General features: G+C 43.0%; 1 protein-coding gene across 1 annotated transcript; it reads right to left on the minus strand.

The window, feature by feature from the left end:
* Nucleotides 1-830: 830 nt before the first annotated feature.
* Nucleotides 831-10,672, minus strand: LOC144274386 (uncharacterized). Its single transcript, XM_077833218.1, has 3 exons — nucleotides 10,558-10,672; nucleotides 3,730-4,194; nucleotides 831-911 (listed from the first exon to the last, which is right to left on the minus strand). Exons 1-3 carry the CDS (start codon nucleotides 10,670-10,672, stop codon nucleotides 838-840), a joined length of 654 nt encoding a protein of 217 aa, XP_077689344.1. The 3' UTR covers nucleotides 831-837.
* Nucleotides 10,673-22,455: the final 11,783 nt, after the last annotated feature.

The raw sequence follows: 22,455 nt of genomic DNA on the forward strand, positions 1-22,455 counted from the left end.
AGTGGGCGGGCTCTGCCTGCTCACTTCCTGGATCCCAATAGGATCACTCTCCTGCTGCCCTCTGACCATGCTGTATCACAATATATAGTCTGATTTTGCAAACTGAATTTTTCTGAAAATTAAACCCCATGTTTACTTTTAAGGGTGATTCAATTAACATTTCCCTCTCAACAAGAGGAATTTTCTATTCATTGTTTAGGGCTGTCAGTTTGTCACCTCTTCACCAGCCTAAACTGTATGTGGGGAAGAGAAGAGAGTGTTTTTTTGTTTTAAGCAGAATCCACACAATAATAATGTTGTGTGTGTAATATTACTGAGAATTGACCATAAAAAGAGAAAAGTGGATGTTTTTCTGAGGAAGTGTCTTCACAGCACAGCAAGGAAGTGAGCTGTTGCTCACGAAAGCTTATGCTCAAATAAATTGGTTAGTCTCTAAGGTGCCACAAGTACTCCTTTTTGCGAATACAGACTAACACGGCTGTTACTCTGAAACCTGTTCTTTTTTCTGTGACTGGTCTTCATCAATGTTATGCAAGTCCATATCCAGTGTATAACAGAGTAAAACCAATATGACCGTAGTGAGGGTTTAGGTATAACTTGGATTGCTGCAGTTAAAGAAATTACTCTCTCTAGTCTCGTGCAGCAGAGGCTTCTGTAATGTAAGGCAGAACTGTCAAGAGTGAAGATGAGAAAGCTGGAGCCATGGAGGATGACTGTTCTTCAGTCAGCATGGTGTTGTCGCTATGTTTCAGTGAATATATTACTGCGGATGGCAAATGTACACCTTTGTACTTGGCACTGTGACTTTAGAACATAATTACGAATATGTTCTGCGCACTATGCCTTCAGATTATCTCCGGCCCAGTCCAGGAGGCCTAGCATTGTTACCCTAGAACAGAACCAAAGGTATTCTATAAAGGAAAAAAAAAGAGATGGTTATAGGCCTCCTTTTGTAATGACCAAAAGATAACAGTGGATGATGGGCAGTGTGCCAACTTAAAAACAATTCTGTTTCACCAGCAAACATCACCATAAAACTACGTGAGCTGAGCTCTTTCCAGTTTGAAAAGCTGTACCCTTTTGCTGTAAAAATAACTATCTGACCTCTTCCAGACAGAACAAGAATGGGTGCCCAGATCTTGCTGTTTTCAAAAAGCTAGTATCACAGACAGGGCAGTAGGAAGTACCTTGCATGCAAGATAAGAATGGTATGGCTAGATTTTCTTCCTACCAAAAAAATGCCCCCCTTTGTAACCATTTGTCCTATTGAACTCTGCATAACTGACATAGCAGAGCATATTAAATTAATGATCCATTGCTGGCTCTTACCCTCCTGTTAATATATGGGCTCTGAGGAAAAAGGTTTATATGGGAATATCATGAATACAAGGTGAAAGTTAACTGCAGTGTCACTTCACCTCTTATGTCCTTTCACTATAATATCGAGGTTCAATATGCCATGCTGTCTCCTCTATTCAATACTTTTCTTCTTTTGGATGAATTAGTTCGCTGCCTTAGTTTATTTTAGGGCTGGCCAATTCAAACTGTAATGCTGACATACCCCGGTCGTCATTGAACCTGGGGCCTCTGGAACTTAGTGCATGAGCCTCTACTGCATGAGCTAAAAGCCATATGGCTAAAGCTGTAGAGCAAACTCATTAATCTCTTTCTAAGTAGTCTCGGTGCCACTAGATGGGACAGAACACCACACCCAGGAGGAGTGTGGGTTACATACTTCCCCTACCTGAGGAAGCACATCCCAAGCTTTAGAGACTTTCCAGTTGAAATCCCGGACAAGGCCCAACTTTTAACACCCGAGCCCCCACTTGTAACACTGACAGACCCCGGTCGTCGGTGGGCAGGATTGAATCTGGGACCTCTTAGTGCATGAGCTTAGAGTTGGGTCTAAGCGAATCAAGTGTCTGCTTCCGTGCTGAAACCCCGTCCTCAAGATGTGTAGCCAGCTTGAGTCTTTCCTCTTGCCTCTCATCATGCCTCTCCCCCAGGGGTGAAAGTAACATTCTACACTTACTGGTACGGGGGCCGGCTCCAGCCCCCAGAAGGGGTGGGGCCTTGGGCAGAAGGGGCGGGGCTGTCGGGGGTCAGCGTCCCCGAGCCAGCCCATCTGCGCTGCCTGGCCTGTGCCGCCTGGGGCTCCAGATGGGATTTAAAGGGCCCGGGGCTCTGGCCGCTGCTGCGGCCACACTTTAACGTCAAGTATGGGTATGGGCTGAGTATTGGTGGCCACTTCTTACAGAACGCCGTACCGGCCCATACTGGCTTACTTTCACCCCTGCTCTCCTCTAGCTGCAAGTCCATCTCTCTTGGTACTGGACCAGCTTGTGGGCCCTGTCCAGAACTTCAACCATAAGTTCATCATGGAAATGCTTCCTCTTGGTCCGTGAAGGTAAGTTGGGCCAGGCTTCTGCTGCAGTGTGGGCAAGCTGTGGAAGTACTGCAGCCAGTAGGTCAAGGGGCCTGGAACAGGACAAGATACAGGGGGCTACTATCTCAATTAGCTCAGTGCAGGAGCACAGAAAAAATCTGTGAATCTGTGTAGAATGTCAAGGACAAAATGTTACTTTTCCAAACTGAACTTCACTATATTGTGAGAGGGCGGCTTCAGACCACAGAAGTTACAGCCTTGTTAATCACAGTGAAAGAAGAGCAGAGATCAGGGTAAGTGGGTTTTTTTCTAACAATTGCAGAACTACTTTGGTTTGGGTGGGGCTGCCATCCATGGCTGTACCACAGAAGCTTCTATCATTTCAGGCTATTTCAACATTTTGGAGGACATAATGGTTCTGTGGTGCCTGATTGGCAAAGGGAGATGTTATTCCAAGTTGCTGGTGTTCCCTGCAGCATATGCAACCAAAGTAGCCTAATGTATAGTGACTAAACAGCACATTTGTTTGTGGAGTGGGCTGGTCAGCTACCAAAGTGCCACTGGGAAATACGCCCTTCCCTGCAGTGTGACTACCTATCTGGGGTTTGCAACTATTGGCACCAAGGATTAGGTCAGAATTCATGAGGGAATCAATAGGATTCTCTGTTAGCTTCCACATGGCTTAGCCTATTATGGCTGCGTGCAAACACAGAGTTCCACAGCCATCCTCTTTAACCACATTTCTGCACCTTTCTGCACAAAATTTCAAACCCCAGTCATATTTGGGACAAATGATTTTTGTCACCTATGTACTGAAATGGACTAGATTTGTAAATGGAACACATTTCCACCTCCCATCTGCCCCTAGGGTGACCAGATGTCCCGATTTTGTAGGGACAGTCTTGATATTCAGGGCTTTGTCTTATACAGGCACTTATTAGTCCCTCAACCCTGTCCCCATTTTTCACACTTGCTGTCTGCCCCCCACAGTTCACTGTTTTCAGGTGGGTTGACAGAGCTTTGAGTGGTTACAGAGTGGCATACTGACAGTCATGGCAATGTAAAGTTGTTATTTTTAAGAAACAGGAATGGCCCAAGCAAAAATCTGCACCTTTCCAGTAAAAATTCACTTGCAAGGCATTTTTACTGTTTGCATTTCCTGGTTGCCATTTTGAACACCACATGATGGGGGCGGGGAGGTTGCCAAGGCACTGGCATGCAATCCGCCATTAGCAGATATACGCTGCTAGCCAGGGCTTCTGATAACATTTGCATTGGTTCATAGAACAGAAATCCCTTCCATTACTGTATTCATATTCATTAAAATGAATCCAGAAACTTACCAGGCTCGTGGCTGGCTTCTGTCCCTTCCGTGACTGCTACACGCTCCACAGTGGATAATTCCTCATGGTGGGCATCAAACAGCTCCTCTAAGTATGGCCCCAGGATGCGCTGCTGCTGCTTCTGCTCCAAAGCCTCTTTTAGGACCAATTTCAGCAACAGCATCACTTCACTGTCCTCACTCGGCGCCTGCTGCTGGGTCCCATCAGTTTCCATTCTAGATTCTGGGGCCAGTAGGGCGCCATCCCAGCTGACCAGGTCATCATCCACCACGGTTGGCTCTGTGCTCAGTGCACTGCCCAGCACCCAGTCAAACTCCCTATAAAATGGGCATGACGTCGGAGAGCTGCCCGAGGTGCTGTTCTGGTTCTTGGCTTTCCCGTACTCAGTCTTGAGCCATTTAGTCCGCTCCCAGCACTGGTCACAGTCTAACAAATTTGCAGTACTGCCAGCTTCTTTGCTATTTGCTGTTATGCATAGTCACTCCTGGTACTCTTATTGAAGTCTACCGTTTGCTGGCCTTGCACCAGAGATTTACCAAAATCGGGCTGTGCTCCCATGACCATGAAGCAGGGCACTTTGCAAACAGCTGCTTTTGTTCAGTCTCTGTTGTAACCACAGAAGGCTCTTGGTGTGTTTGCAGTTTGGCGGTCAGAAAACAGTGGTAAGGTTAATGCTGACTCACTGAGCTGCTGCAGTACAGGGGGCGGGAGAGTTGCTTCTGTTTTCACTGGAATCGATTGGAGATAGACAAAGGAAGTTGGCCCATGGGATTGTGGGTCACTTTTGGCTGACTACCAGGACTAGAGTTGTGGGGAGGGCATCTACACTGCAAAGCAAGAGGGCTCAAGCCCTGGGTCCCAGCTTGACTTGCACTTGGACTCTGCATCCCCGCAGAGTCCTAGGACCCTAGGTCCGAGCCAGAGACTGAGAGATTTGTGTGTTGATGGAAGTGGGGTTTGGGGTCAAGCAAGAGTCTGACCCTGGGCTTACATTGCAGTGTAAATATAATTGTAGTGGAATATTTCTCTTCATTATTATCTCCCTTCTCTTATTTCTAAATGCAGTTTATCCTCCTGTTGGTCATTTTGGTTACTACCTACAAGTTCAAATGTGCAGTTCTGCAAACCGTTATTCACATGAATAGTTTTTACTAATGGGAGTGATCCCATTGAACTCAGTGAAATTTCACACGAGTAAGAATTATGCGTAAGGGTTTCCAGGATGTTGCCCAAGTTAGGTTCATGGACATTGACACTTCCCCTGTGAGGAGTTCTGTGTGATCCTCAAGCCATCTTTGATTTCAACAGTGATGGTATCCCCATTCTTCTCTACCACTCATTTGTTTGAATAAGCTAATAGTTCATTTGTCAGTTCTGATGCACGATTATTATATTATCCAGTTCAAAGATCTTCCCTTCTTTTACATGTTGTTGCTTGTCAGAATAGAGCTTGCCTTTCATTTCATCCTTGTTGTCATTTTAAATCTTAAAATAATCGGATACTTGTGGTAGTTTTGTCCTTTTTCTTCCAGACTGTCGCTCTAATGGGATTACTCAAGCAGACATGGGAAGTGTTGTTCAATAGGTCCTATGGAACCTAAATGATTCTTAGGCCTAATTCTGATCTCAGTTCTGGAATAAATTTGGAGTAACTTGGAGTTAGACCAACATAAATCCTGTGTGAAATCAGAATCAGGGCCCTGGTTTTCAGTGTTAATGCTCCATTTTTGCAATTCCGATTGTTTTAAGTAATGTCTAATTTTGTCCTGGTACTTCTCTTAACATAGAAAAACCTCGATCAGGAAATTTGGGCATAAACTACTAGTTCAGTCTCTGCGCTTTGAGCTTTCTGTTAAGACTGCCAGCGAGGGTGTTCTCTTTTGCGAAGTAAATTTGGAGTGCTCTGAGATCACCTACTTATTTCACATTTGATCGTCGATGCAAATAGCTTTCAGAAAGAGATGCCTTCTAGCTACTGAGGTCAGATTTAAATGAATCATCTAGATGTGAAACACCCTGTCTTCCATTTTTTGTTTCCTGAATTATCTAGTCCCTTGTTTTTTTGTTTTTTTCTTGTGGTGCTAAATATATAAATAAAGGGTGGTGGTATCTAAAGATTTCAACATAAGACTCAGGAGCCAGGCACTTGGGAGCTACCACTGACACTGACTTTCTGGAAGCTAAGCAAGTCATTTAATCTTGCTCAGTACAGTTTCCCCCTTGGCAAAATTGGGAATGCCACTAACTGATAGATACTGACCTCACAGGGGTGTTGGAGGATTGGATTCATTAGTTAAGTAGTATATGAAGATGAAAAGTGCTTTGTAAGTGCTAAGGTTTCTTAAATCTTTAAAAATTATTGTACTGCTTTTATACAGCTGGAACACAAGCACGTTTGAAAAAGGAATTCATTCCTCTTACTCCCATATTTATACCCTTAATATGGAAGAGTCCAATAGTAGCCACTTCCATTGCTTAGCTAGTCCAGCAAACTGGTTGTGTGAACATTCCTAAGCATTTTTTAATATACTCTCTAACGCTTATCTTTGTCTGCCCTGGGAGCATAATGGAAAAGACCTAAATCCCTGTTTATAACTGCAGTATCAAAAAAATGGTGTTAATTGTAAGCTCTAAATTTCTTGGCACTTAAGAAAATAAATACTTATAATGACCTAGTAATATGGGAAGGGAATGACAAACCACAAGAGATTACTTTGATTGTGTGGTGCATGAACACAACAAGAGTTATTAAAATGTGGGAAACGTTGTGAATGGATTAATATGTCATTGTTAATGGCTAGGAGAAGAGAGTTTGCAGCACCATAAAAGGCCGTTGGGACTCTGGGGTACTGGTGTGTCATAAGTTGCAGAACCCAGTTAACTTTTTTCATTGCTTTTCAAAAACAGCCCATGATTTGCAGAGACAACCCTGTAAGAAAACAATTTCAGCTATAAACTCAATGCACCATGACTAGAGAAAATAGCCACCTTCTGAATGGTTGTGCACTTTAATATGTATAAATGTGATGTTTTTATTACTTTGAGACAGATTTTCAAAGGTATTGAATGGTAGCTTCAATGGCAGGTAGGTGCCTAATCTGCATACATGCTTCTGAAAATACCACAATGTTCCTATCTGCATCTTCTAGTGCCTAAATACCTTTGAAAATCAGACCCTTAGTTCTCTGAGTGAAATTCACCCACGGGCAGAGGGCCAGCACAAGGATTCTATGCCACTTCAGTCCCACTTAAACCCATGATGATCTGCCTGGGGGTATATTATCAAATGCAATTAAGGAATAGCTCTCCCTGTGGTGGATGGATTTGTATGAGCACTGTAATATGAATGACACTATGGGATCGCACAAATGCACACTTATTTTGTGTGCATGTCTGACAAGAGAATTGCATTTAAATAGGTGCATGTGTAATGGGTTATATCCAGGTATGCACATACAAAGCAGGCACGTCTTGGCACACAGACAAATGGGGTTCACCTGGAGACTGAAAAGCAGGCCCTTTATATTCACCTGTGTGAGTCCTGCATAATTCTCTGGAAGTCAATGGAATTACAGTCGTGTAAAACCCATTGAAGTGAGATCAGAATTAGGCCTATAGCTGTACCAGGAGATGGAACTCTTCTGTCATATCCACAGATAGGAGTTGGGGCTAGTCCCCACACAGGACTTGCACCAGGTTAACTAAAACCAGTTTTGAAAGGAATTTAATTAAAGCCATGCAAATTTTATATGCAGAGTAAGCTTGAGGGCCAGATCTTCAGCTGCCTCTTGGAGCTGCTCTAAACTGCACCCAACTGCAATGACCCTAAATGGATAGCTGCCCCTCCTCCTCAGGGCTCAACTGTCACTTTACTGCCCCAGGAGTGCTGTTGTGTCCTGCTTTGTATCACAACTTTAGAGAGCCACATCCCTGGCTGTGCCTCAGGACTGTTCTAAGCTACACCCAGCTGCAGGGATCCTCCGGAGGATCCCTTCCCTAGCCATACCCCTGAGATGACTCCTGTGCTAAGGTCAAGAGGAGAAGGGGGTGGCTGATTTCCTCTATACCTGGGAAATGCCATGGAGTTGTCAAACTGACTTTAAGGCTGCTTTGCAAAGCAGAACAAAGCAACCTTACTGGGGTTCAGAATGTGGGCAGCAATTTCATATAGGAAGACCCAGTCAAGTTTGTAACTTTACTCAATAGAGAATGTAGTCTCATGAATTAAAAAAAACAAACAGTTCTCGTGCTTATTTCTTTGACATGGTTCTGCACTGAAATGATCTGTCAGATCTCATTATGGTTTACTCAAGAAAGATGTTTCCTTTTTATCTCTGCCCGCCACTGAAACAGTCATAAACTTAATCTTTCTCCAAAGACCAAAAGAGATGAAGAAAAATTCTAGTCAGTTGAGTTGTTGCTTGAAAGATTCATAAGCGTGTTCGCTTGGCTTGATGGTCAGCACTGGTTTCATGCTCCCTTTGATTTCATAGCTTCCTAGCTTCCAACTTCACAGGGAAACACTCCTGAGTGACATGAGAGGTCTGCACATTTTTCTCTATTTCTCCCATGGTTTCCTTTTAAAAATCGGCTTCCTGGGGGCTCCACGAGCTAGTCTGACAGATTCTGTATCTGACACTGTGATTCAACCAAAGAACAAGTGAAAAATGAAGATTTAATAAGTCAGCAAAGTTGCATTATTGTCTAGTGCAACATTTTCAAAAGCACCCAAGTGATTTAGACTCTTACATCTAAAGTGTTTGTTTTTGAAAATTTCACCCAAGTTTCAGGATTTGGGGTACAATGACAACCAGTTTAAAGTAACTTCCCCCCACTGTTATAGTGTATATATATTTTTAAAAGGATCCGATGTAGCTAATTACCAGTGGAGTAGTTTTCACGGCAACTTAAAGCAAGACAGTGGCACTTCTTGCTGGGTGAGGCATTTCTGGCTGAGATGTTCAGAAATGTCAAAATAATGTGTTTCCCAGAATAGCCATTGCAGACCTTAAGGTTATTGTGGTTGGCATATTCAAAGACTTTATTTTTAAAACAGTGCCACAAGTTATTACATACTATCCTAGGGATGTGAACTGGAGTATGCTTAAAAAAAGACTAATTTTAATGATAAAATACTTACTGCATGAGCACGTCAGTAGCTTAACTTTGCTACTGCAAAGGCATTCTTTTTGTACACTTTTTAAAGCAAGCTGTGATTTTATATTTCTTCCCTAAACTATACTTTGTGTATTAGTTTGGGAAAAAAATAACTACCCTCCCTTCCTTTTATGGAATTGGAATTCTCAATAGTTTTTCACCCAGTGAGGTTTGGGAGGATGTCTTTGATTTCAGTAGCAAAGTAGAAATAGGAAAGCTCTTCAGAACAATTCTGACACAAAATTAACAATGTCCTAAGAGAACTGTGAGCGCTATAAGAATTACTTCATATGAGAATTTTGCACAGCTTCTGACTCAATCATGGGAAGTTTCCATTTGACTTATAGGACAGATTTGACCCTATTGAGCTCTCTTGGTTTGAGTTCTGTCAGCAGTGGCAGTTGTAAATATATGGCCTGCTCCTCCTCTCCTGTAATAAGCATCTGATGCACAGGAGTGCTGGAAAGAACCAAGACTCTATTTCCAGGCCCAGTCACATGATCTAGGTCAAGTTAAGGGTCAGTACTCTGTCACAGGACTGGCTTCAGTGGTTACCATTATACTTACTCACATATCAGTGCCGCAGCCATGTAAAAAACACTGAATCTAGTCAGCAGAGTTGATTCACTGAGGGGAAAATTAAAACCATAGTGAATCCAACTTCAAGATGGGAGAGTCTGCTAACTGATTAAGTCCATCCTTTGGCAGGCAAAAACGTCCACTAGAAATACCTTCCCTCTTAAGACAAATGGGAGGCAGTTTGAGAGAACAACTGTTGTTTGTTCAGTTCCTCACTTGATGCCAACCAGAAGTCCTATTGTAAGGAGTAGGAAGAAGCAACTAAGTAGTGGCAGTTTTCAAAGTACTGATAATTCTGACAAGGATCAGCCGTGGTAGTTTCAGGAGATGGTGGGTTGAGACTAGGGCATGGAGCATAGAGAAAAAAATTATTATAATACTTAGCCTTTATATGTGGCTTTGCAAATACGGTTGTCACTCTCCCCCTTTTACTGAGAAACTAGTCCAACGAGAGGTCAAGTGACTCACCTAAGGATGCACAGTGCATCAGTTTGAGAAGTGAGTGGTAAATGGGCTTCCCCAGAATCCTTTGTGTTGGTTTCCATGGTAAGCACTACAGAAACTGATATAATGATTTATAGAGTGCTTCTGTGATCTGAGGAGGACCAATTACAAGTAAAATCTGCTTCAGTGGGAGATCAGAGACAGAGAAAGGAAGCTGGTTTAGGACCCTCTGCCAATGAGCTGTGACCTACATGTAAAGAACTGCTCATTTCAAATTTCACTGGAATGTACAAGGCCTTAATAAATATGTTAAGAGACAGAAGATAGTAACATAATTGTAATAAAAAAGCAAACATTATCTTACTTCAGAAAACACATTGAAAAGAGACAATCTAAGAATATTGCATATAGCTCCTTTGCTAAGAGCCTGACCCAAAGCCTGTTGAAGTCAGTGGAAAGACTTCCGTTGACTCCAGCAGAATTTGGATAAGGTTCCTAGAAAGATGACACAAAATTCCAACACTCCAGGGGAAAGAGAAAAGAATGTCAATATTGTTTCCAAGTCTTTAGAAATTTAAATGGTGAAAGCATATAAAGATGGTGAAAATAATATTGAGCGTAATTTGACAAACTAGAGGTGAAGCTTACCCGAAACCTGAATAACTCCTGATTCGTAAACTTTTTCCTGAGCATTGGAAGAGTTTGGAGCTAGCTTCAAACTGTGCACATCAGGGCTAGCTCTGTGTCTAATATAGGGACACATAGTAGCCCTAGTTAACACAAAGACACTTAATATAGATAGCATCTTGCTTCTACCTAAAAGTGAAGAATAGGGTATATCTTAATTATAGTTAGATTGATAGTGGAGGATTGGAATCAAAATACGGTCCCGACATGTGATAAATCTAAACTCTAAATATACAACTTACACTCCTGTCAAGGTTCCTTCCCCACTCTGAACTCTAGGGTACAGATGTGGGGACCTGCATGCAAGACCCCCTAAGCTTATTTTTACCAGCTTAGGTTAAAACTTTCCCAAGGTACAAACTTTGCCTTGTCCTTGAACCCTATGCTGCCACCACCAAGTGTGTTAAACAAAGAACAGGGAAAGAGCCCACTTGGAGACATCTTCCCCCCAAAATATCCCCCCAAACCCTACATCCCCTTTCCTGGGGAAGGCTTGATAAGAATCCTCACCAATTTGTACAGGTGAACACGGACCCAAACCCTTGGATCTTAAGAACAATGAAAAATCAATCAGGTTCTTAAAAGAAGAATTTTAATGAAAGAAAAGGTAAAAGAATCACCTCTGTAAAATTAGGATGGTAAATACCTTACAGGGTAATCAGATTCAAAACATCAAGAATCCCTCTAGGCAAAACCTTAAGCAGAGGTGAAAGTAAGCTGGTATGCCCCGGTACGGCATACCGGTAAGAGCCGGTGCGCCGTACCAGGACTGGCTTTCCGAGAGGGCAATTTAAAGCCCTGGGGTAGCGGCGGCAGGGCTGTGGCGGTGATTTAAAGGGCTCCGGAGTTCCAGCTGCTGCTACCCCCCTGCCCATGGCCCTTTAAATTCCTTCCTGAGCCCTGCTGCCTGAGCCCCGGTTTTGTGGATTTACCATGTTTCACGGCCTGCCAGTTCCAGCGGCCGCTATGCTCTGGGGCCCTTTAAATCCCTGCCAAAGCCCCGCCACCACTACCCTGGGGCTCAGGCAGCAGGGCTCAGGCCGGGAGTTAAAGGGCCCAGGGCGGGTAGTAGTGGCTGGTGCTCCGGGGCTCTTTAAATCCCCGCCAGAGCCCCACCACCGCTACGGCAGGGCTTGGGCAGCAGGGCTCAGGCCGGGATTTAAAGGGCCCCGGAGCTCCAGCTGCCACTACTGCCCCGGGGCCCTTTAAATACCTGCCTGAGCCCTGCTTCCGAAGCCCTGGGGTAGCGGCGGCAGGGCTCTGGAGGGGATTTAAAGGGCCGGGGCGGTAGCGGCGGCTGGAGCCCCAAGCCCTTTAAATCCCCACCTGAGCCCTGCTGCCCGAGCCCTGGGGTAGGGGTGGGGGGGCTCTGGTGGGGATTTAAAGAGCCCCGGAGCTCCAGCGACTGCTACTGCCCTGGCCCTTTAAAAACCCACCGGAGCCCTGCTGCCGAAGCCCTGGGGTAGTGGCGGTGGGGCTCCGGCAGGCATTTAAAGGGCCGGGGTGGTAGCGGCGGCTGGAGCCCTGGGGCCCTTTAAATCCCCAGGGCTCCATCGGGGCAGCGGGGCTCAGGCAGGGATTTAAAGGGGCTTGGGGCCCTGGCAGCTGCTACCACAGAGGAGCCCCAGGCCCTTTAAAGCTCTGCCAGAGCCCAGAGCCCTGGGGTAGCAGTGGCAGCTGGGAGCCCCCAGGGCTCCTCAGTGATTTAAAGGGCCCAGGGCTCTGCTGCGGTAGCGGCAGCTGGAGCCCTGGGCCCTTTAAATCACCCCTGAGCTCCCAGCCCCCTCTGCAGCTGGTAGCTCGGAGGTGATTTAAAGGGCCCCGGGCTCCCAGCTGCCTCTACCGCAGCTGGAGCCCTGGCCCTTTAAATCAAGAAGCCAGGTACAATTTAATGCAGCCTTTGGTTGCTTTAGGTTGTACCAGAGAGCCAGATTAGCCCTTAGCCAGTCCTAAAATCAGGTTTCAGAGTAGCAGCCGTGTTAGTCTGTATTCGCAAAAAGAAAAGGAGGACTAGTCTCTAAGGTGCCACTAGTACTCCTTTTCTTTTTCCTAAAATCAGGGGGCCAAACAGGTAATGTAAAGCTAGCTGTGCCCCTGCAGCTGTGCCAGTTGCAACATTGACACAACTGATGATCTGACCCTTCTCCCCCACCCCCACCCCCCAGGATCCAACCCTTTTGATACCAAAATGTTGTAAGTAATGTTGGAATTTGGTAAAGATAACACAGTATAACACCAACCTGAATTCCTATCCCTATCTAAATTCTGCTTAGCTACATTTATTTCAAGTACAGCAGTCTGTTTGGGTTGGGTTGAACAAATATATAATATTGTCCCCTTTTAGCTCAAGCAGTTGCCAATATTTAGGGCCTTGCTGGGTTGTTTTCTTTGGGAGGAGAAATTGATTTTATGAGTAGAGCTGACTGGAGGATGATAATTCTCTTTCATGATAACTTCTGAGGTTTCAACATTTGTTTTCATGCTACATTGGAGGGAAACAAAACCCTCCAACCATTTGCACAGGACTGGCATTGTATAAGCATTCTACAGCCTGGTGGTTAGGCTGCTGCTCTGTGATGAGGGGAGGCCCAGGTTCAAATGTCTGATTCAGCACTGAGATTTTTATTCCTCCTCACTCCAAATCAGGCAGAGGAGGGACTTAAACCTGGGTTTTCCATACACCAGGGCAGTACCCTAACCTCCAGCACACACTCACTCCCTAAAAAGAGAGACTCTTCCCTTCCTTCCCCTAGACCCCAAAACCTGCCTGCTGATATGTGTCTGTGAAACAGCATATTTCACCGAAGTGAATTTTGGGCAAAAAATGTTCCAACCAACTCCACTGGAAGTCCGATATTTCTTTAGTGCAATCCTGTTTGTTTACAAAGCCGGTACACAAAGTCCTGTTTCCCTGAACACAGTAGGAATAAACGGGGCAGTTTCCTTGCTCACAATTCTTACCTTACCTTTCCAGCTAACACTCTGCCCAAAAGGAGTTCTCTCACTGGACTTCCTCCTAGGGCCACACTACCAGGGCTTCTCTGGGTTTCTCCTGGCTTTACTGGCTGCTTTCTACTTCTCACTCACAGATGCAATCTAATCAGTGCCCCAGCCCCTGAATGTGCAATAATTTCCCAGGGTAACTTCCTCACCTAGGAGTCCCAGTCTTGGACCAGGAACCCACTGTGCAAGGCGTGTTACAGAAACAGAACCAAGAGGCTGATGATGCCTATTGGGGAAAAAAAATGACTTTATCAATATCAAAGAAAAATGTCAGCCTATTTGTTACAAAATAACAGACCTTACATTAAAATAAGCACAAGAAATGTAACAAAAGAGAATGAAACTGCCAGATTTTAAACTGGTATCTAATAATTTTTGGTATGACGGAGATGAATTCTTTAAAATTACAAGATGGAACATTAATTCCCAGGGGAAATATAGAACAGTTTATTACTAATACCAGACACACCTGAGAGTATTTCTTTAAATTATGTAAAGATTTACACTCCACTAATATCATAATTCATACTTTGAAAACCAGAATTGTATCTTAGAAAATACTTAGGGGGAATGTATATGGGTACATTTCTTAATAAAGATAAATGGGTTGTGAGTATCTTGGGAAAACTGGGTCCTGAATGGTGTTAGAGAGATGTCAGACCAACTTGACCGGGAAGGTTGGAACAGATCTTCAGCTGGCGTAAATCAAGTCAGCACAACAATGCAGACTTACACTAGCTGAGAATCTAGCTCAATGATTGTTTTTTTACTGCCACAAATGAATATACAGCTATGTCAGGATGACTTCTGAGCTGTTTTTAGTACGGCTGGTTGAAAATTGTCCATTGAAATGATTTTTGACAGAAAATGGGGGTTTTCACTTTTTTTTTTGTTCAAAATTATCCCTGCTTTCTGCAGAAAAACTCATTGTTTTCCCATCAAGACTTTGACCAAAAACCAGAAGTGCATCACTCTCCCCCTGGTTGGTCAGGGGCAATTATGCAACATGGATAATGCTGTGGTGTATTATGCCAGACATAGTCCAGATGAGGATCCCAGCCCAGAGAGCAGAATGGCCTAACAGGACTACATCAGTGAAAACTAGGTGGCTTTTAGTTGGCATGATCTACATGTAGTCTACATGGATCAGTTAGAGCAATCTGCAATTTACCCCCCCCCCACCATAGAGCTGTTACCCACACACTCGAGGGCACCCCCCCTTTTCCCTTCTGTAGGCTCAAGGCATAACCTAGTTAATTTAGGCACCCCACTCTTTCCCAGTTCCTAGGGCTCCAGGCAAAAGGCACCTAACTATACCCAATTCCTAGGCCTCAAGGCCACCCATACCCAGTTCCTAGGACTCAGGGCATAAACTTATGTAGGTGTGGGGGGCCTTTTACCAGTAAAAGAGCCTTTCACAGTAATATCCTTAACCTCTATTTATTAACAGTTATCAAAACAGAATACACTTGCTAAGCATAAAATGTTCACTTCTCCCAATAAGGCAGAAAGATTAGATTGGCTGGGGACTCCAGCTTCTGCACAGGATGATTGGCAGGGTGTTGAGGTCTGGCATTTTGGATCTTGGGCTGTGTCCTGGAGTTAGGTTCCAAAAATCTTTTTTTTGGACCCAGTTTATATAGTTAAACGTGAGTCCTGCTTAGTGGTACCTTAACCAGTCATTTTAAACCAAAGTGCTACAAAACAGTATTTCCCCCCATTACGAAACAATTATTTAACCAATCATACTCCACCATCTTAGCTGATTTAAATCTTGCAAAGTTAGTTATGCAACCAACAAAAACAATTAAAGAATTGTACAGAGACCGTACAGATGAACAATAGAGAAGTAGGGACCACAAGTCAAAACAATAGAATAGGTTTCACAATCACAACTGTTGATAAGTGGTTCCTTGCCAGACAGAATGTTATCAGACAAAGTTTTCTTTAGACATCTTAAGATCTGTTTTTTTATCTGGTGATGGTGGGTTCTATGAGGACAGGAGCGCCTTCTTACCCGCCCGATATTACATTGCTCTGATGCAATTTAGATGGAATGTGCAGATGTGTCGCTCTGTTTCTTAGTTCATGGCTGCTGCTGCTTACTGCAGGAAAAGGCCTCAGACCTTACAGGCCAGTCTCCAGCACCATGTAGACACGTTGTAAATTAGACATAGGCACTGATTCCGTGGGTGCTCCAGGGCCGGAGCACCCATGGGAAAAAAATAGTGGGTGCTCAGCACCCACTGGTGGGCCCTGAAGATGAGCTTCTCCCCCTCCTCCCCAGAGCCTCCTTCCCGCCGCTGATCAGCTGTTCAGTGGTGGGTAGGAGGCGCTGGGGGGGAGAGGGAGGAGCAAGGACAGTAAGAGGTGGAGTGAGGGTGGGGCACACACAGGGGAGGGGCGGAACTGAGCGGGAACAGGCGGGGTGGCGCAGGGGCAGAGCGAGGGCAGGAAGGGGTGGGCGTTGGGCCTGGAGGAAAGGAGTGGAGTGGGGGTGGGGCCTAGGGCGGAGCGGAGGTTAAGCGCCCCTGGGGAAATGAGAAACTCGGTGCCTGTGAAATTAGATCAAGAGAAAAGGCCAAACAACAACATAAAATATTAGGCCACCAAATATTTGAGGTAGATGCACACAGATCATCCCATTACAAAACATAATCAATAGGTTCATTGCCTTTGTTCTCTTCCCCCTGTATTATTTATATTATGGTGGCCCCTCTTAGGGCTGATTGTACTAGGCACTGTAATAAAAACAGTCTCTACCCTAAAGAGGACACAATCTAAATTAATCATCTGATGTAACAAGTGGATGAAAGAAGCAAACAGCTGGAAGTGAGGGAAGAGGACAAAGTAACAGTAAATCAAGTACACTTTCATGTAGACTAGCTGTACGCACAATACAGTAGGACACCTGCCTACCATTTATCTCATCTGACAGTGTTCTTCAGGCAACATGGCAGAAGTGAGTCAAGATAAACAGAAAACAAATTGTGTTACATTATGTTTGTTAAAAATGCCAATAAATAGTTTTAAAGAAGAAAATACGCAGTTTGGCAGGATAGTCATTGGGTCAATGAAACTGGCCTCCATACTGTTGGCTTGTGGATTTACTCTATATTTATCAAGTGTGTGTATTTTTGAATACGGAGAGATGTTTGCTCTTATGGGTCAAACTACTACTGAGGGCCTGATCTTGTAGCCATGTTGTGTGTGGCACCTATATGTACTTTCATAGGGGTTCTCTGTGTGAAGTGGCTTCAGGATTGACCCCTAACTTGCAACTCTTTAGAGTCACATTATCAAATGAGGACTTTTGGGCTCAGTTGAATAGCTAAGAAGATCTTTTTGTGTTCAGATGACTTTCATCTTCAGTAACATTACTTTTCTTTAGAAATGTATAGCTTTCTCAAATTATCAGTCTAGAAATTGTGCTGAGTCAATAAGTAATAGACTGTTGAGGCTGGAAAAACTTATTACACTAAGCCTAGTTCTAAAGTATTAGAAAATATACCTTATAGCGATAGACTCAAGAAGCTCATTTTGCTTATCTTAACAAAAAGACGGTTTAGGGGTGACTTGATTACAGTCCATAAATACCTACATGGGAAAGAAATATTTAATAATAGGCTCCTCAGTCTAGCAGAGGGAGGTATAATACAACCCCATGGCTGGAAGTTGAAGCTAAATAAAATCAAACTGGAAATGAGGCATTATTTTTTGACATTGAGAGAATTTAACCATTGAAACAATTTGCTAAAGGTTGTGGTAGATTCTACATCACTGAAAATTTTTAAAACAAGGATGGATGTTTTCCTAAAAGAGGAGTTCTAGGAATTCTGGGGAAGTTCCATGGCTTGTGTTGTACAGGAGATCAGACTAGACGATCACAATGGTCCCTTCTGACCTTGGAATCTATGAGTCGAGTACATTTGTAACAGGAAATTGTGCTTACCTACAGCAAAATATAGCTGAGAGAAACCCTGAGTATCTCAAAGGGATCAACCTAGAAATTACACATGTTTCGTGGTCAAAAGAAATTGACAGCTTCTCTGTGTGTGTGTGTGTGGTTTGAATAGGCTTGTAAGATAATGATTTTTCTAACAGGTTTCAGAGTAGCAGGCCTGTTAGTCTGTATTCGCAAAAAGAAAAGGAGTACTTATGGCACCTTAGCGACTAACCAATTTATTTGAGCATAAGCTTTCGTGAGCTTTCATCTGATGAAGTGAGCTGTAGCTCATGAAAGCTTATGCTCAAATAAATTGGTTAGTCTCTAAGATTTTTCTAACGTTTCAGTTGGTGGTTAAAGTGGCATAAGCATCTACAGTACTGGTGACATTCTGGAGAAATTACAATAGTTGAAAAAATTATCTGCATATTTGGGGTTTAATGTGTGATAATTTTGTGTTTGTATGAAGGGAAAAGCTTGGCTATTGAATACCACTTGGGAAAGTAATATTGAATTCATATTCATAGTAATTAAGTTATTTGTCTAAAAGTTCTAAGTTTTAACTTTTCAAGTAGTTTGAACTATCAAAGGCAGCCACATAATTGCATTGGCATATATATTTAACTAGAAATTGACGAGGATCTGTATTTCAGGCTCTAGAGTTTCGTATTCTTTTAATTATTTAAATTCTATTTTGGCTAATAAAACTTACAATTTTACAATAGCTCTCTAGTTTCTACCTTAGCTAAAGACCATCCTAAGGAGTGGTGACAAATGTAATGGATTAATTAAAATTGCTTAATCAACATGTGTTTTATAATGTATCTTTCTTACATTGCATAATGAGGACTTTTCTGACAATGGATTTTGAGGTTTCTATATTATTCATTGCAAATAATTTTCCAGTCTCCTATAAACTTCATGAAAATCAAAATTTTGGAGTGTATGAAATAATGAGAAATAAATTAATATTAAGTTTTGTGAAAATTTTCTCAAAAATGTTGTACCTAGCCATGAATTACAGATCTGAATATGTTGTGTTATTCATATGTGTTCCAGAGCTATTGTTATTTGAAAAAGTTAATCTGAATTTAGGCTGGGGGTCTAGGTCTTGATCTAAAGCCCGTTGAAGCCAGTGGACAGATTTCCATTGATTTTAATGGCTATCAGATCAGGCTGCTCCAGCCCACCATGCTCAGTATGGTATGTGGTGGATTTTCCGTCTCCTTAATGTCTTCAAACCAATATTGGTTGCCTTTCTGCAAGACATACTTTAGTCAAAGTTAGTGGGCTCAGTACAAGAGGAACTGGGTAAAATTCTACTGGCTTTGTTATGCAGGAGATCATATTAGATTATCTAATGGTCCCTTGTTGCCTTAAAATCAACAAATATGTTTTCACAGAAGATACTGAACTTAATTTCTGAGATTTTTCTGATGCTGTGCCTTCAAAATGTTACCTTCTCCAAAACTGTAAAACTGTGGTATCAGTGATTAAATCATAGCGAAATACAGTTCTGATTTTTATTTCTGGACCTGAAACTAATTCAAGTTGCATTTTATTACAACTGGCATCACTCATAACCACAGAAAAAATATCCATGATGATCCGTTTGGTACCGATGATGACTGAAGGAAATTTATATTGTGACCTGTGCATTTTTGGGAGAAGACTGTTTTAGATCACAATGATGTGCAATTGGGCAAACTAATGGTGTCTTCAACATAGACAGAGTGTAATAAAATAAAAACTACATTGCATTTTGCAATAAGAAGACATCAAGGAATGCCTTCAAAGATCCATTCCTGGAGTTTCTGGTTTTATCAGGGAATTTGGTCTCTCTGGTTCAGTGCCTAGTAAAAATAGTTCAGCTTTAATAAAGCACAGATGTTGACATATTCACTCACCTTCATCATTGCATGGATGCATTTCATACTGAATTTCACCTAAGGAATTTTAGACTTTAAAGATAATAATCAAAAACACCTCTGGCTTCCCATTGGGATTATTGCTGTTTTTTCAGATCAAAGATGCCACATCAACATAATGACTTAAGAAGGAAAGTTATGATTTTTTTACCTACTAATGAAAAGATTAATGTGGCTTAACTATAGTAATTTTAGCACCTCTTTTCCTTACCCTTGTTTAGCATTTGTGCCATTAGAACATACTTTTGTAATTCTTTCCTAAAGTCCTTCTTTGTCTCATGCTATCAGCAAGAGTAGTCATCTATAACAAAGTTAGGATTCTGTTTCAGTATAATTAAATATATTTCCTTGCTGAATACATTCCAAGCATTCCTTGAAATTGCTTCCTTTTTTTTTTTTTTTTTTGGTATGGAAAGCCAGATATGTTTAAATTTCAAACAGTGACATTAATGCATAGTCCACTACATTATTTCCAATGATGCATCAGATTTGGAAATTTCCTCAGTTGGCTCAAAGGCCTAAGGGGCAAGTTTTCAAAATAATGTGCAGGAGGTATACCCACAAAATCTGTATAATGGCTAACAGATTTTGAACTTTACTTTGAAGATTTACCCCCCTTTTTTACTGAGCATGCGCCATAGACTATAATAGATTAACACTGATTAAAAATAAACCCCTTTAGGAAGCCTGTTGCTCTGAGAAGGGAGAATGATTCAGTATGGTTACTGTAATGGACAAGTCAGTGTGAGATGGTTGAAAAGATGAAGGGGTTTATTATTCACCTCTTGAATCATGGGGGATTTAGGTACTTAACTCTCTTTACTATTAATCCTTTGCAATCCCCACACACTGAGTTAGAGGGAATCCCCATAAGGCTGTGGAATAATAGAATAAATACAATGTTAATTACTGTGTGTGTGTGGCCAGAGAAGTCAGGCTAAAGTGGTAAATTAGACATTGTTAGAAGAAAAAAGTGGGGGTGAGGGTGGGGAGAAAGGTCATGCAAAGTATGTGCTGCTGTTGTTATCTCTGGACAACAGAAATTGGGTGAAACTTGGGGAAACTTTTTTGGACACGACATATCAAATATGTCTCACAAATTTACAGTCTTCTCTCTCTATTGGATATTTATATAAGGCCATTCCTGGATAGAGCTAAAATGTCTGATGCCACTAGTAGTACCTAATATGGAGTTTGAGGTGGCAAGCTAGCTGTTATCTTTCTGTTCCTTTTTGGAGTTTGATTAGCATCACTAAGACTGTGTATAACTTTTGATAAGTTCATTATAGAATCATAGAATATCGGGGTTGGAAGGGACCCCTGAAGGTCATCTAGTCCAACCCCCTGCTCGAAGCAGGACCAATTCCCAGTTAAATCATCCCAGCCAGGGCTTTGTCAAGCCTGACCTTAAAAACCTCCAAGGAAGGAGATTCTACCACCTCCCTAGGTAACGCATTCCAGTGTTTCACCACCCTCTTAGTGAAAAAGTTTTTCCTAATATCCAATCTAAACCTCCCCCACTGCAACTTGAGACCATTACTCCTCGTTCTGTCATCTGCTACCATTGAGAACAGTCTAGAGCCATCCTCTTTGGAACCCCCTTTCAGGTAGTTGAAAGCAGCTATCAAATCCCCCCTCATTCGTCTCTTCTGCAGGCTAAACAATCCCAGCTCCCTCAGCCTCTCCTCATAAGTCATGTGTTCTAGACCCCTAATCATTTTTGTTGCCCTTCGCTGGACTCTCTCCAATTTATCCACATCCTTCTTGTAGTGTGGGGCCCAAAACTGGACACAGTACTCCAGATGAGGCCTCACCAATGTCGAATAGATGGGAACGATCACGTCCCTCGATCTGCTTGCTATGCCCCTACTTATACATCCCAAAATGCCATTGGCCTTCTTGGCAACAAGGGCACACTGCTGACTCATATCCAGCTTCTCGTCCACTGTCACCCCTAGGTCCTTTTCTGCCGAACTGCTGCCTAGCCATTCGGTCCCTAGTCTGTAGCGGTGCACTGGATTCTTCCATCCTAAGTGCAGGACCCTGCACTTATCCTTATTGAACCTCATCAGATTTCTTTTGGCCCAATCCTCTAATTTGTCTAGGTCCTTCTGTATCCTATCCCTCCCCTCCAGCGTATCTACCACTCCTCCCAGTTTAGTATCATCTGCAAATTTGCTGAGAGTGCAATCCACAGCATCCTCCAGATCATTTATGAAGATATTGAACAAAACCGGCCCCAGGACCAACCCTTGGGGCACTCCACTTGATACCGGCTGCCAACTAGACATGGAGCCATTGATCACTACCCGTTGAGCCCGACAATCTAGCCAGCTTTCTACCCACCTTATAGTGCATTCATCCAGCCCATACTTCCTTAACTTGCTGACAAGAATACTGTGGGAGACCGTGTCAAAAGCTTTGCTAAAGTCAAGAAACAATACATCCACTGCTTTCCCTTCATCCACAGAACCAGTAATCTCATCATAAAAGGCGATTAGATTAGTCAGGCATGACCTTCCCTTGGTGAATCCATGCTGGCTGTTCCTGATCACTTTCCTCTCATGCAAGTGCTTCACGATTGATTCTTTGAGGACCTGCTCCATGATTTTTCCAGGGACAGAGGTGAGGCTGACTGGCCTGTAGTTCCCTGAATCCTCCTTCTTCCCTTTTTTAAAGATTGGCACTACATTAGCCTTTTTCCAGTCATCTGGGACTTCCCCCGTTCGCCACGAGTTTTCAAAGATAATGGCCAATGGCTCTGCAATCACAGCCGCCAATTCCTTCAGCACTCTCGGATGCAACTCGTCCGGCCCCATGGACTTGTGCACGTCCAGCTTTTCTAAATAGTCCCTAACCACCTCTATCTCCACAGAGGGCTGGCCATCTCTTCCCCATTTTGTGATGCCCAGCGCAGCAGTCTGGGAGCTGACCTTGTTAGTGAAAACAGAGGCAAAAAAAGCATTGAGTACATTAGCTTTT

The sequence above is a fragment of the Eretmochelys imbricata genome, chromosome 1 (genome assembly GCF_965152235.1).
Source record: "Eretmochelys imbricata isolate rEreImb1 chromosome 1, rEreImb1.hap1, whole genome shotgun sequence".
Classification (NCBI taxonomy): domain Eukaryota; kingdom Metazoa; phylum Chordata; order Testudines; family Cheloniidae; genus Eretmochelys; species Eretmochelys imbricata.